Source organism: Crocodylus siamensis, chromosome 4 (genome assembly GCF_052110815.1).
Source record: "Crocodylus siamensis isolate JL-2025a chromosome 4, ASM5211081v1, whole genome shotgun sequence".
In the NCBI taxonomy this organism is placed as follows: domain Eukaryota; kingdom Metazoa; phylum Chordata; order Crocodylia; family Crocodylidae; genus Crocodylus; species Crocodylus siamensis.
This window is the reverse complement of record NC_143398.1, coordinates 221380927-221394154: the sequence shown is the minus strand read 5'-3', so window position 1 is coordinate 221394154 and position 13228 is coordinate 221380927. Positions and strand designations below refer to the sequence as shown.

General features: G+C 41.5%; 1 protein-coding gene across 1 annotated transcript in view; it reads left to right on the top strand.

The window, feature by feature from the left end:
• The window catches only part of EPC2 (enhancer of polycomb 2), a 92899-nt gene that overhangs the window by 76129 nt on the left and 3542 nt on the right, over window positions 1–13228 (top strand). Inside the window, exons 11-13 of the mRNA XM_090045801.1 lie at window positions 6181–6317; window positions 9999–10158; window positions 11720–12053. Of these exons, the coding sequence (XP_089901927.1) occupies window positions 6181–6317; window positions 9999–10158; window positions 11720–12053 (631 nt within the window). The remainder of the gene's footprint in view (window positions 1–6180; window positions 6318–9998; window positions 10159–11719; window positions 12054–13228) is intronic.

The window sequence follows — 13228 nt, the reverse complement described above, 5'->3', positions numbered from 1 at the left end:
AAAATAGAAGCAATGTAAGGTTTTATACTTACTACAGAATCCCACCTGATCAACGGGTCAGGCCACAGTGAGCAAAATGCCTTTGGTTCTCTCTCCACTTCTATTGGCAGATCAGGATATGGGCCTACTTTTTAAGATCCTCAGTGGATTAGGGTTCTGCTCTCAACAGTTCCCATACTTTATGATTGTGATAATCTTGTTCTCCATAGCCCACCAAGATAAATGTTTTCCTTTCAGGACAGTGCTTCTAATTAAATATATGGGAGTCAGGGCCCCTCAAGACATTCAGGTAAATGCATGATAGGATCTGATGCACAATCCACACAGTTGTGTCTCCTGCCATGACAGGTGCATGGCAGGAGGTGTGATTGCAGGATCCGGCATCAGATCCTATCATGCCTTAATGCTGGTGCAAGGGGAGCCCTTGATTTGCAATCCCAGGCTCCTAGCCATAGCAGTGCCCCACATGGGGCCCCCATGGGGCGCTGCCATTGCTGGGAGTTGCGTCAGCTGATGGGACTCCCAGCTACAGTGCCACATGATGCACCCCTGTAGCTGGCAGTCCTGTCAGTTCAAATTAAAGCTGGGTAGAAACCAGCTATAAAGTTATTACAAATTTTCCAGCTGTAACTTTATAGCTGTTTAGACCTTTTTATGGCATGATGATTAATTTCTAAATTGATTGCGCAGATAACCAGGTAACTGTGTAATATATGTAATGTGTAGAAGGGGTCTCAGAGATGAGCATTCTCAGTTGAGGGATAATGCTGTAGAGACATTTAAATTAATGAAAATCCTGCTGACTTTCAAGGCACTTTTAAGAGTAAGTATAATAAAGAGAATAGTGATAAACTACTCCCTGTGGCCACAAGGGACAGGACAAGGTACAATGGTCTTTAATCGCAGCAAGGGAAACTTAGGTTGATTATTAGGAAAAAACTTTCGTGTTAAGAGGGTGGGTAAGTTTTGGAACTAGTTACCTAGTGGAAATTTTTAAGAGCAAGGTAAACAAACATATTTTTGAATGATTAGTCGTGGATGAACAGGAGTTAGACTAAATGAGTTTTTTTAGATCCCTTCCAGCCTTGTTTTTCTGTGATTATAAGGTTACTGTTAAAAAGGAAAAGGGCAAAAAATGCCATTGATTTCACTATGAACCCTGCTATAATTACGTTATTTATATTTGCACGTAAATACTGCAGTAGTAGGAGATGTAAAAAATCCTGAAACAGAGAAGCACTAAAGAATAAAATCCCCAACTAATAACACTTTTACAATATGAAGTATAAACTGAAAAAAGTTTCATTTCCTTTTTATAATATTTCAGTCATGATCTGCAAAGACTAGTTCTACCTTGTGATAAGACTTTTAATGTCTTCCAAGATTGTTCAATTTGAGCTTCGGTGAGGCTAACAAAGGCACGTACTCTTGGGATGACTTGTGAGATAAGTCTGTTTTACAGATCAGACTGAGAATATAAAAAAGCTTCAGATTTAAACACTATGACCACGTCCCCATGAGTGGGAACACGTAGTTTGCGGCGCCTCAAAACCTTTTGAGGTGCTGCAAAGTACACATGACGATATTTGCAGCATGGTGGCAAAATTAGATGCTGGGAAATCCTGGTATCTTAAAAAATAAACCCAAAAACTCAGCAGAAAAAAGGGGGGCAGCAAATGTGGCTGCAGTGTGCACTGCCAGAAACCAGAGCCTGGCCAGCCAGAGCCATACCAGCTGCCAGCCAGGCCCTGCGTGCCTGGATCGCCACTGCTGCTGCCTTGGAAGGACCTCAGGCAAGGCAGCCTCAGCCTCCCCTACTGCACCTGGAGCAATTTGCCATGCGCCACAGTGTGCATGCAAAAGTATGCCTGGCACAGCTAGCAGTGGCACAAAGGGGAAACGCATGTTCCTGTTCTTGGAAAAGTGCCCTAAAGAGTTGGCCTGTGATGATGCATGCTCCCCTCAGCACAACTTAGCCTTGTAGAAGAGATGATAAATAATCTGCATTTCATTACTAACATTCCAAATTTTGTAGTCTTCGGTGGACCTTAGAGCACACAATTATTTCATGTTTCTAACAATGTGCAAGAGAAAAGAGTTCTTTCCAGAACTAATATTTAGGCCAGCACTTTGAACCAGACTGTGATCTGTGGCTCTGGAATTGTTCTTAGTAGCATAGCTGTATAGTGCCTAGCATAATTGCTGCTCTTACTCTGTGTTGTTTTCCCCTGGTATTTATTCCATTCCAGATAGAAATAAGTTATTGTTAAATAGGTGTTACCAATTTCTGTGTGCTATTCAATACATTTTTAAACAAACTTAAACATATCAAAAAAAAGAAGTGCAAAACAATAGTTTTCTCGTCCAAGTTCCTTTAATTCTGTGCTTTGTTGTTCTTTATAGCGGTGTTAATTCCGGAAGATTGTTGTCAGATGGCTTATTAATATTTAGGCTTTTTTGACTGAAACTTAATTTTTTTCCAACAGTAATTGAGTAAGCTTAAGCATTTCAAGAGGAATAAACTGTGTACAAATAAAAATGTGATGTTCCAAGTAACACCGAAAGCTAATTACAACCACAGATATATTATTTGACTGCATTTATTTGAGTCTTACATATATGTATGTTGGTAAAAACTAATAGGGGGATTTTGCAGATCAAAAAAAATAAATAGTATATTTGAATTGGCTATGGCAGTCTTGAAGAAAATGGCTCTAAAAATTGCTTAGATCAACAATTGAATTTGTTTTAGGTGCACACTTAAATATAGACGATACAGCACACATTTTGAAAAGTATTTTGACATGAAATGGAGAAAATATTTTTTTTCAGTAAATTTACTAAGGTTTTAATTATTTAACATGAACTGTGTCATTCTGGTTTTACTACTATGACATATGCATGTAAAAAAAAGTTGGTGAAAAATCTGCTGGTCTCATGATCCAAAATTGTTTTTTTGAGATTAGGGTAATGAGAAGAACCAGTCAGACTTGAACGATTCCACTCCTGTTTCAGCTATTTCCTGAAGTGGCCCCACTAAATTATGGTGGAGAAATAAAGGATCGCTCTTGTCACTAGTATCTAAGTGGAAAAGTCACCTGGCACGTTGGAAGCCTGCTCAATAACACAGCAGTATGAGAAGATATTTGGAAACTGGTTTCTGTGTATGCTTTCACTTGACTAATTACTAGAGTCCTCCTTCCAGTGCTTGCTCAAAATGAAATTTCTTTACAGCGGGGAGTATAGTAAGTAGCAGATGAGCGAGTACAAATACTGAGAACACAGAATGGTCAATATTTTATTGTTAGTATGGTGTTTCTTCATGCAGAAGATGTTATTCCTGCAGATTCTAGGTATTTCAGACGACAATACCATTTGACAAAATCAAATTCTGCAAGGTAGTGAAATCTTTGGGAAAACAATCATTTCTTTATCAGCTTCTAGAAGAACTCATTTTATTACTGCCTACTGGCTGAATAAAATTCAGATTTAGCTTTAAACTGCTGACAGTACTTTAATCCACTGAAGGAATAAAGCTTCTAGTTAGGTTACTTAATGATGAATCATGGATAACATGCCCTGGAGGTAGCTTATTTGTGATGGTTATAAAGTGGCCAAACATCAGCATAATCTTGCATCGGTGTGGTTTCTTGTTAAGGTATGGGTGCCTACTGTCCACATGGCCTCGTGCATAGCTCCACACTATCAACTGCGGTCTTGAGTATGACCTCTTGCTGCTGCTTATGTTTGACTTGTAAATGTGTGTGGCATGGGAAGGAAAAAGTCAGGGAACAGTTCATTCTGCTTTTAATACTTCTCCATTTTCTGCCCACATTTATACTTTTTTATTTTTACCTTAAACATCAGATGATGAGTCCCACATACTGTTAGCTTTGATAAGTTTGTTTGTTTGTTTTCAGGTTATTAAACCCAGTGAATTTTATTTGAAGAAAAGTGTCTTGATTTGGTCAGATGTTTAACATTACTTTTCAGTTCAGAACTGATTTATATTGCAGTTGCCTTCTTCATGGAATAAAGTAGAAAATATTTGTTGGTATAGGTTCATATATAACACAGGTGGCCAGCCTGCATGCCTATGGCATGCATCAGATGTGGTAGGCAACAGTAAGACCAGCAGCAGATAGGGTAAGGAGGAAAGAGCTGATCAAGAGAATGGGCAGATGGGAGAGAGCAGAGCAACAGATAAGGTAGGGAGAACAGTGGCAGATAGCCCAAGGAGGAGAGAGCAGAGCAATGGATCTGGTAGTGGGAGAGGGAAAAAAGGACTGGAGTGGCACTCAGAGAGGGAGCAGGACTTACTTTGGTACACCTGCCAAAAGGTTGACCTCTACTGACATGGTCATTGACTATGGAAGAGATAGTTCATGCCTCTACAGGTACTAGGTGGGGCTTTTTAGTGAAAAGTTTGTATAATGTTAAGCCTTGGTCTTCGTTATGGTATGTTCTGGTTTTATTATCATTATGGTAGGTTACAAGAAATCTGGTCTCTCTCAAGTGCATTAATAATTTTTCATTGCATCTTGTTCTGAGTCATTGTAATACAGTAGAACTTTTTCAGTCTGTTCTTCCCTAAATGCATCTTGTGCTATAATTTGACTTTCAGGATTGGAATTGATTAAAATGGAAGTTAGGAATTTTTTAATGTGCTAAGCCTTGGCCAGTGCAAGTGTTGTCTGTGTCTGCCTCCTCTTTGAAGACTTGCGAGAGAGCATCTCTTCCCACCGTGGGAACGGTATAGGGAAACACCGTCTTTATTTGCTTCTGTGGCTGAAGAGTTCACAGGTAACAGCTCTCAGAACAGCCACGGGGCACAAGCAAGTCTGAAGGTGGAGTCCTTTAGAACAGCTGTTGTCTCCGTATATGAGACTGCATTAATCTTAATTGGTATCCTGCCTCAAGAGCAGTCATTGTTTGCCCTGTGCCATTTCTCAACTCCATGTGAGGAGTTATATTGTTGGGAGTAAAAAACATGCTGGATGTAAGACACAAAAATAACAATTGCTCCTTTTTCTTTTCTTTTTTTTTTTCTTTTTAGCATTGATAGATCTGCAGCTATTTCTACAAAGAAAAATAAACCTCAGTATCCATGTTTTTATATGGATGCCTCGCGTCTATACATGTAATATATATTGCTTTCCTCCTCGTCCAGTTTTGTGGGAATCTGATAAGCCTTTACACTTGCCTATGCCTGGTTCTCACGAGTCAGCAAACTCATTAAACCACCTTGACAGTCTCCCACTCCATTCAAAGTGCTGTACCGTAATATGAACTAGCTGAAGAAAATGCTGTGTGGAGCAAACTTCAGTGTTATCTTTAAATAAATAATAGGAGTGAATGAAAAAAAACAGGCAAGATTGGAAAGCTGCAGGATTGAAGTTGTTAAATAAGCATAAGCAATGACAGTGAACCTTCATTTTAAAAAGTGTAAACATATGCTAGGTTTTAGACCTATAAACCCAGTTTTTTGTCATCCTTCTCTAGTTCCCTGGTCTTCAAACTTAGTATGTGGTTTGCTGCTCGAGTACATTATATGATGCTCCTTTTACTTCTTAAAAATCTATCTGTAGAGTGGAGCGCTGGTCACGTAACAGAAGTACTGGTAGTATTTGTAACTACCTGATACACTTCAATTCTTCATAATGCGAATCCCAGTATCTTAAAAAGAAGGAAGGTAGAAATGTAGCCCATATATAAGGAAGTGAATCGGGTGTACCTATCTTCCACCATGATCTGGAAACTCTCCTTATTTCCTGCAAGCCAGGAATAGGGATTCTCTATTCTTCATCAGTGTAGAAGACAGAAGTTAAATTTTATCTCGTATTAGGCAGAAGTTTGACTTCAGCCTACCAAGAGTGGCAGCCATAGCCACTGAGAAGAAAGACATTGACAGCAGCTTTCAATGCTAGTAAGAAGCTGTTCTTGTTGATAATGTGCTGAAAAAGGAATTGGACTCCAGTATCTGTTTCGGCTGAATTTCACTTTCGCAAGGCTTAGATCTCTTAAGGCCTATGCAGACATCCAGAGCCTTTATTTTATCCATCTTGTTTTCATATGTTTTTTATTATTCCCCATCACACTGCTATGTTTTTCAAGTTTGTTTAAGAAACATTTGCTTTCTTCAGTTATCTTTAACACTGGCATAATTTTTCTCTTCCACAGTTACAGGCGGTATCACAGAGGAACAGTTTCAGACACATCAACAGCAATTAGTTCAAATGCAAAGGCAGCAACTTGCTCAGCTCCAGCAGAAACAGCAATCTCAGCATTCCTCGCAACAAACGCATCCAAAAGCACAGGTATTCCTCCTTTTAAAATTGGTTTTATGTGCTGATAACTCTCCTCCATAGTGTGTCCCTTCTTGTGCTTGCTTACTTGTTAGCTTTTTGTCATAAGATAAAGATAACAGTTGTTGATGTGTTTATTTTGTGAAATGTATTTAAATAGTTTAGATGAAGTTCTCTTTAAATTTCTCAGCATGGCTTTGGCAAATCTCTGGTTGCTATCTAATTTTATTTATTTATTAGATTTATACGCCACTTTGGGGTAGTGGGGAGCTGAAATTTTTCCTGCAAATTTATAAGCTTCAAAAGGGTACTGATGCTGTAGTCTGTCACATTTATAATATGCTTCATAAATTCACACCCTTAACATACTGTGCACTAACTCCCCTTGTAGATGATTGTTTTCATTAAAATCAGGAGGGCGGCTTTTTGAGTCAGTATTGCTTAGTATAAATAAGTATGCAGAATTTAGTCTTAGAATCATAGAACAGAAGGACCGGAAGGCACCTGTAAGATCATTAAGTCTGGTCCCCTGCCATGAATAGAAGGTAAATAAGTTCAAACAAGCTCAGCGAGGTGCTTGTCCAGCCTCCTTTTGAACACCTCATGGAATAGCGACTGCACTACCTCTGCTGGGAGTGTGTTCCAGATTCTAGATACCTTTTTATAGAAAGTAATTTTTTCCTTATGTCTAGCTTAATTTTTTCCTCAACTAGCTTGTGCCCATTGGTCCTTGTCCTCTCAAGGAGTGTCTTTTGAAAAGTTGCTCTCCTAGATCTTGATGTTCACCCTGACATGCTTGTAGTCAGCCATCAAGTCACCTCCCAGTCTTCTTTTTACTCAGACTGAACAAACCCAGTTCCCAGAGTCTCTACTCATAGGGCCTATCCTGCAGGCCCCTAATCATATGGGTGGCCCTTCTCTGTACCCTTTCGAGCTTACCCACATCCTTCTTGAAGTGCGATGCCCAGAACTAGACGCAGTGCTCCAGCTGTAGCCTCACCAACACTGAATACATGGGTAGGAGCACCTCTCTGGATCTGTTGGCAACACATTGGCTGATGCATGCCAGAGTTCTGTTTGCCCTGCTGGCGACTTCATCACAGTGTTGACTCATGTTCATCCTCTGGTTGATTGTCACCCCCAGGTCCCTTTCAGGTGTGGTGTCAGACAGTGGACCACCACCCATCATAAAGTTATGGTGAAGGTTCTTCCTAACCAGATGAAAGACCTGGCCCTTGTCCCTGTTGAACCTCATCTGATTGTGTTCAGCCCATAGGACCAATCTGTCAAGGTCATCCAGGATCCTTACCCTGTCCTCAGATGTGCCCACATTTCCCCACAGCTTAGTGTCATCCGCACACTTAATCATTGCACTTTCCACTCCTTCATCCAAGTCATTGTTAAAGAGGATGGGTCCAAGCACTGATCCCTGAGGAACACCACTGGAAACAGCCCTCCAGGTTGAGGCCATGCTATTGAATACAACTCTCTGGGATCGGCCTCTGAGCCAGTTGCCAACGTACCTCCACTGTAGACTTGTCTAGACCAGTACCCTCCGACTTAATTGAGAGAATCTCATGGGAAACAGTATCAAAGGCTTTGCTGAAGTCTAGGTAGATGATGTCAACCTCGCATCCCATGTCCAGCTGATAAGTTGCCTGGTCATAAAAGGACACCAGGTTTCTTAGATAGGACCTCCCCTTGACAAAGCTGTGCTGGTTGTTTCTTAATACCTTGCCAGTTATGAGCTTGTGGTTGATGGCCTTCTTGACAGTTTTTTTTCAAAGAATTTTCCGAGAACTGGAGTTGGACTACCTGGTCTCTAGTTTGCAGGGTCATCCCTCTTCCCTTTCTTAAAGATGGGTACCACGTTAGCCTTCTTCCAGTCATTCGGCACCACTCCTGAGTTCCACGGCTCTTCAAACAACCTCACCAGAGATACTGCTGCGAGCTCAGCCAGTTCTTTCAGGACTCTCAGATGCTGGTCATCTGAACCAGCAGACTTGAAAACATCCAAATATTCTAAGAATACCCTTACCTGTTTGGGACTGATTTCATGTGGACTGCTGTCTTCCTTGTATTCTCTGGGCCTCTGGACACATGATGAGTTCCCATCTCATTTCAAGAATACTGATATGGAATAAGTACTTAGAAGCTGTGTCTTTTTGAGGGAATTAACTGTGGGCTTCCCCCTCCTCCCCCATATTCAGTAGGGGACCCACTGCATGGGGATGGCCTCTTTGTGAATGTTGAGAATTGCCTTCTTCAGGAAGCACCACCATTCCTGAACTCCCAAATCGTCCAGTTGCTGGTTGCAAAGGGCCTTTCTAACTAGACTCCTGAGTTTAGCAAAGTCTGCCCTTCTGAAGTTTAGATTTCTGTTCTGATAGAATTCCCAGCCTTTCGATGGATGGTGAGTCTAATCAGATCATGATCACTGTCGCCCAGAGTCTTTGGGAGCTGTTGAGGGGGGAAATACCTTGTAAATGTGTTCAGCTTTCTTTTTGCAAGGAATCATATTTTCCCATTGTAATATCCATTGAGGGCAAAGCATGTGCGTATGCCAAGCTTACTTTATTTAGTGTTTTTTGTCACCCAGGAAAAGATATGCAAGCAAATCAGAAGTGCTGTTAAACGTTACTAGGAAAACTTCTACTTAGTATGTCCAGTATCACTGTGAGCAATTTTACCCGAGTGCCAGTTGTCTCTAGCCTCCCCCAAAACAATTTCTGTTTTAATTAGGCCTTGGACCTGCATTACAATTGTGGCGTCATATGCATCCTTATGCCACAAAAATAGAATATGCAGACATTCATATCATCTCTAGCACCACAAAATAGTAGATCTACGAAAACGTTCTGGTTTCAAACAAGAACTTCTCTGTAGTGTTACATTTTGTAGTACCAAATGTACTGAGCGGACAGTTACTTAGTCATAAGCTTGCTGTAGAAATTTCAGGTTGAAAACTTAATTTGATATGCTTTATGTAAAAGCACGAAATGGTGATTGTAAAACAGGAGATTCAAGTGAGATTTGAAAGTCTGAATTTTAAAAAGCTAGCAGGCAAGTCCATTTTTCCAGCTATTGTGTACTGAATATGTACCCATACACAAATGCAAGAGCAATGGATTTTTGAAGGGTGGATGACAGATGCTAAAAATTGCATGTTACTATTTACTGTGGTTTAAAGCAGGTTGGTTTAGTAGAAGAATTATCCTTCCAGACCTCAGTAGACAAACTAAAAGGTAAACTGATACGTGCACGTTCCAGAAGCAAAGGTGTTTTATAAATAGAATACAAAAAACCCTTTAGCATCTCAGCAAGGATCCTGAAAAGGTAGATATAGAAGTGAGTGGGTAAAAGTGATGTCCAAGACTCTATGAAATAGGGAAAAAAAACTTTATTAAATGCACAAATTAAAGTAATGTACTATTCTAAGAGGAACCACTTCAGTTAAAGGTGAAGAAGGCTCAGTTTTGCAGCATGTCAATTTTCTGCCTGTCTAGATAGCGTCAGTGTTGGGAGGAATGCAGAGAACTGCAATCATGACCTTTTAAATGTTTAATGTTACCAATATACTTGTTTCAGATAATGCATCCCCCTAATTCATTGATACTTGTGCATTGTCATTGTCATCAATGTCTTCCTCCAACTAGTACTTGGAAGATAATGAAAACAATGTTGTTCTCATAGGGCTCAAGCACCTCTGACTGTATGTCCAAAACACTTGACTCCGCCAGCGCCCACTTTGCTGCGTCTGCAGTGGTCAGTGCACCTGCTCCCAGTCGCAGTGAGGTAACAAAAGAACAGAACACCAGCCACAACAATATCAATGGTGTTGTCCAGCCTTCAGGTAATGCATTCTTAATAGCAACGGTCTAATGCAGAACTCAAAATTGAACAGATAATTTCTGCTTTCTAAAAAATACATTGTGGTTAGTAATAAATGCCAACAGCAGTGATAAATTTAAATACTACTCCTTGAGTTGCACAGATTTTGTTCAGTGACATGATCTGATCTAAATTTCACACAGTAATAAGATAACAGAGTTATATTTGGATCGTGCTGTGGCTCTAACAGAGTTATCAGGAAAGACTTTTGTAAAGGTGCACCAATACCTGGGTCCAATATTGGATTGGCACCAATTATAAAGAAAATTAACTATATTGGAAGTTAGCCTGCGGTGGCTGATAATTTAGCCGATAAATACCCGTATGTGGTCTCAGCTGCAGCATGCAGGCAGCGAGGAGCACAGCCTGGCAGCATGAAGAGCTGCTTGCAACTGGTAAGTCTGTTGTGGTTAAAGGGGTTGGGGAGGGAAGAGGGGTGGGGGACCAGATCAATGCCTCCTGTGGTGAGGGAGGGAGTGGGGCTGGGGTAGGTGCTGCCCAGCCCCACAGTGGGTATGGGACAGAGCCATGGCTCGTTTGGGGATGCTAGGGGTGCAGGCCTCCTGCCACTGCGCACTGCTTATCAGGGAGAGCACCGGGGGAGAGGGGGGCATGTGCCCCCAGATCTGCATGGGGTGAGCTACAGCTGCAGGCTGGGGCTGGAGGCTGCACTGCATTGCGCTAGGGGCAGGTGGCGGCGGCTATGGGCGGGGGATGGGGGCTACAGTGAAATCTGGGGTGGCTGCAACCCCCACCCCCAGCCTCCTCTCAGCATTCCCGCCACCCACCCCAAGCATGGCCCTGAAGCCTGCGCTGCCCCCCCAGGCAGATCTGGGGGCATATGCCCACCTGCCCTTCTGGATGAGCAGCAGGAGCAATGGCAGGAGCTGTGTGTCATCTCTGCCTCCCACCCCCCCTTTGCAGATGAGCAGCTCCGTCCCATGCCTGCCCCCTCCACTGTGGGGGGCATTGATATGCCCTCCCCTTTCTCCCCAACAGACTTACCAGCTGCACACAGCTGTATCGGAAATCAAATCGGTATTGGCCGATCACGGATAAAAATAGGCTATCAGTATTGGCCCCCAAAATCTCTATCAGTGAAGCTCTAGACTTTTGATATTTAAGTATTGGTTCATAATTTGTTGTGTAGGAACTGTAGTCCAGCCCCTTCTGATAAAACTATCCACAAGATCAAGAGATACCAAACAGCGTTTTTAAAAGTCTTGCGAATACCTACTTACAAATGTAATGAATCCGTACTTTTCAAAGATTCTTATATTCAAGAAATTTGAAAAAAAAAAGTGGAGAAGATGCTATTTATTGTTTATGATCTAAAACTTGGAAATTGCTCAAGACCCTACACATGTAGGTTTTAAGCATATCCAACATTTTTTGCAGGATAACAAAATCTTTTTCTGTCCAGGTGCCTTGCTACAGATAACTATAACATGGCACTTAGTTTTTGAGGCTAAATAATTGGTTGAATTGCCTAACGTTTATTGATGTACTTCTGTTTCTCACAGGAACTTCTAGAACTCTGTACTCCACCAACATGGCTTTATCTTCCAGCCCAGGGATTTCAACTGTACAGCTAGTGAGGACAGTTGGCCACACTACCACAAACCACTTAATTCCAGCATTGTGTACAAGCAGCCCTCAAACACTTCCCATAAACAATTCTTGCCTGACTAATGCGGTGCACCTCAACAATGTCAGTGTTGTTTCTCCAGTCAATGTGCATATCAATACAAGGACTTCAGCACCATCGCCAACAGCCTTAAAACTTGCCACAGTTGCTGCCAGTATGGACAGGGTGCCAAAGGTGACTCCTAGCAGTGCCATCAGCAGCATAGCAAGGTGTGTGTGTGTAGTTGGAACAAAATATCTTGAATTGCATTATTCCTGTTAGAATGGTTCTATAAATTTACCTGGCTCATCAGAGCATTAAGTCAGACAGAAATATGTCTTCCAAGATCTCTGGGTAGCCTTACCATACAAAAGAGAGAGACCTGTAGAGAGTCTCATTGTCTTGTAGGATCCAGAAGAGTTGTTGGAGTTCTTTTGAGCAGATTCCATTGCAGGATTGGGGTCTAAATGACATGGTTATGTACTATATTGAACATATTGGATATGTCTTCATTATAGCATTATTTTTACTATAAATGTTTAAAATAAGTTCAGGTAACCATTTTGATTTGACTCATCCTCCCAGTTTCTGCTGGCTTTCATCAAAGAACTGTACAGATGCTGTCTCCCACACTATATTTGCACATTTCAGATGGTGCAATCTGGCACTGATCCATGATGAAACTCCCTTCAGATATGATTTGGTTTCCTGTGTTTCTGTGTAGAATTGCTGTTTTAGCATACAGATTACATAGGCATGGAAAAAGGTGTTGAGCAGATGATCTAAAAATAATACTCTGATCCTGTTTTAGAAGTCATCTTAAGGAGAATCACAGAATCATAGAAGTAGGGTCAGAAGGGACCTTGTAGATCTTCAAGTCCAACCCCCTGCCAGGGCAGGAGAAATAACTGGGCTTAAATGATCCCAGCTAGGCAGGCATCAAGCCTCCTCTTAAAGACCCGCAGGGTAGGAGCCAGCACCACTTCCCTTGGAAGTTGGTTCCAGATCCTAGGCGCCCTAACTGTGAAGTAGTTCTTATGGATGTCTAATCTAAACCTACTCTCCCAACAATTTGTAGCCGTTATTCCCTGCTTTGCCAGGGAGCACTAGGGGAAACAAGGTCTCTCCCAAACCCTTCTGGTCCCCCCTAGTGAGTCTATAGACTGTCACCAGGTCCTCCCTCAGCCTTCTTTTGTGAAGGCTGAACAGGTTCAGGTCCTGCGGTCTCTCATTGTAGTGGGGTTTTTTATGTGAGAGAGTTATGCTACATGTATGTATTATGACTAATAAAATAATGTATTTTATATAATATGGAAATACTGCCTGGGTAGTACAAATGGGTTCTGAGGGTTGAAATTCACTGTGATTTCATTGTAGCTATAGGAGGCCAGGGACAAATGAGGGA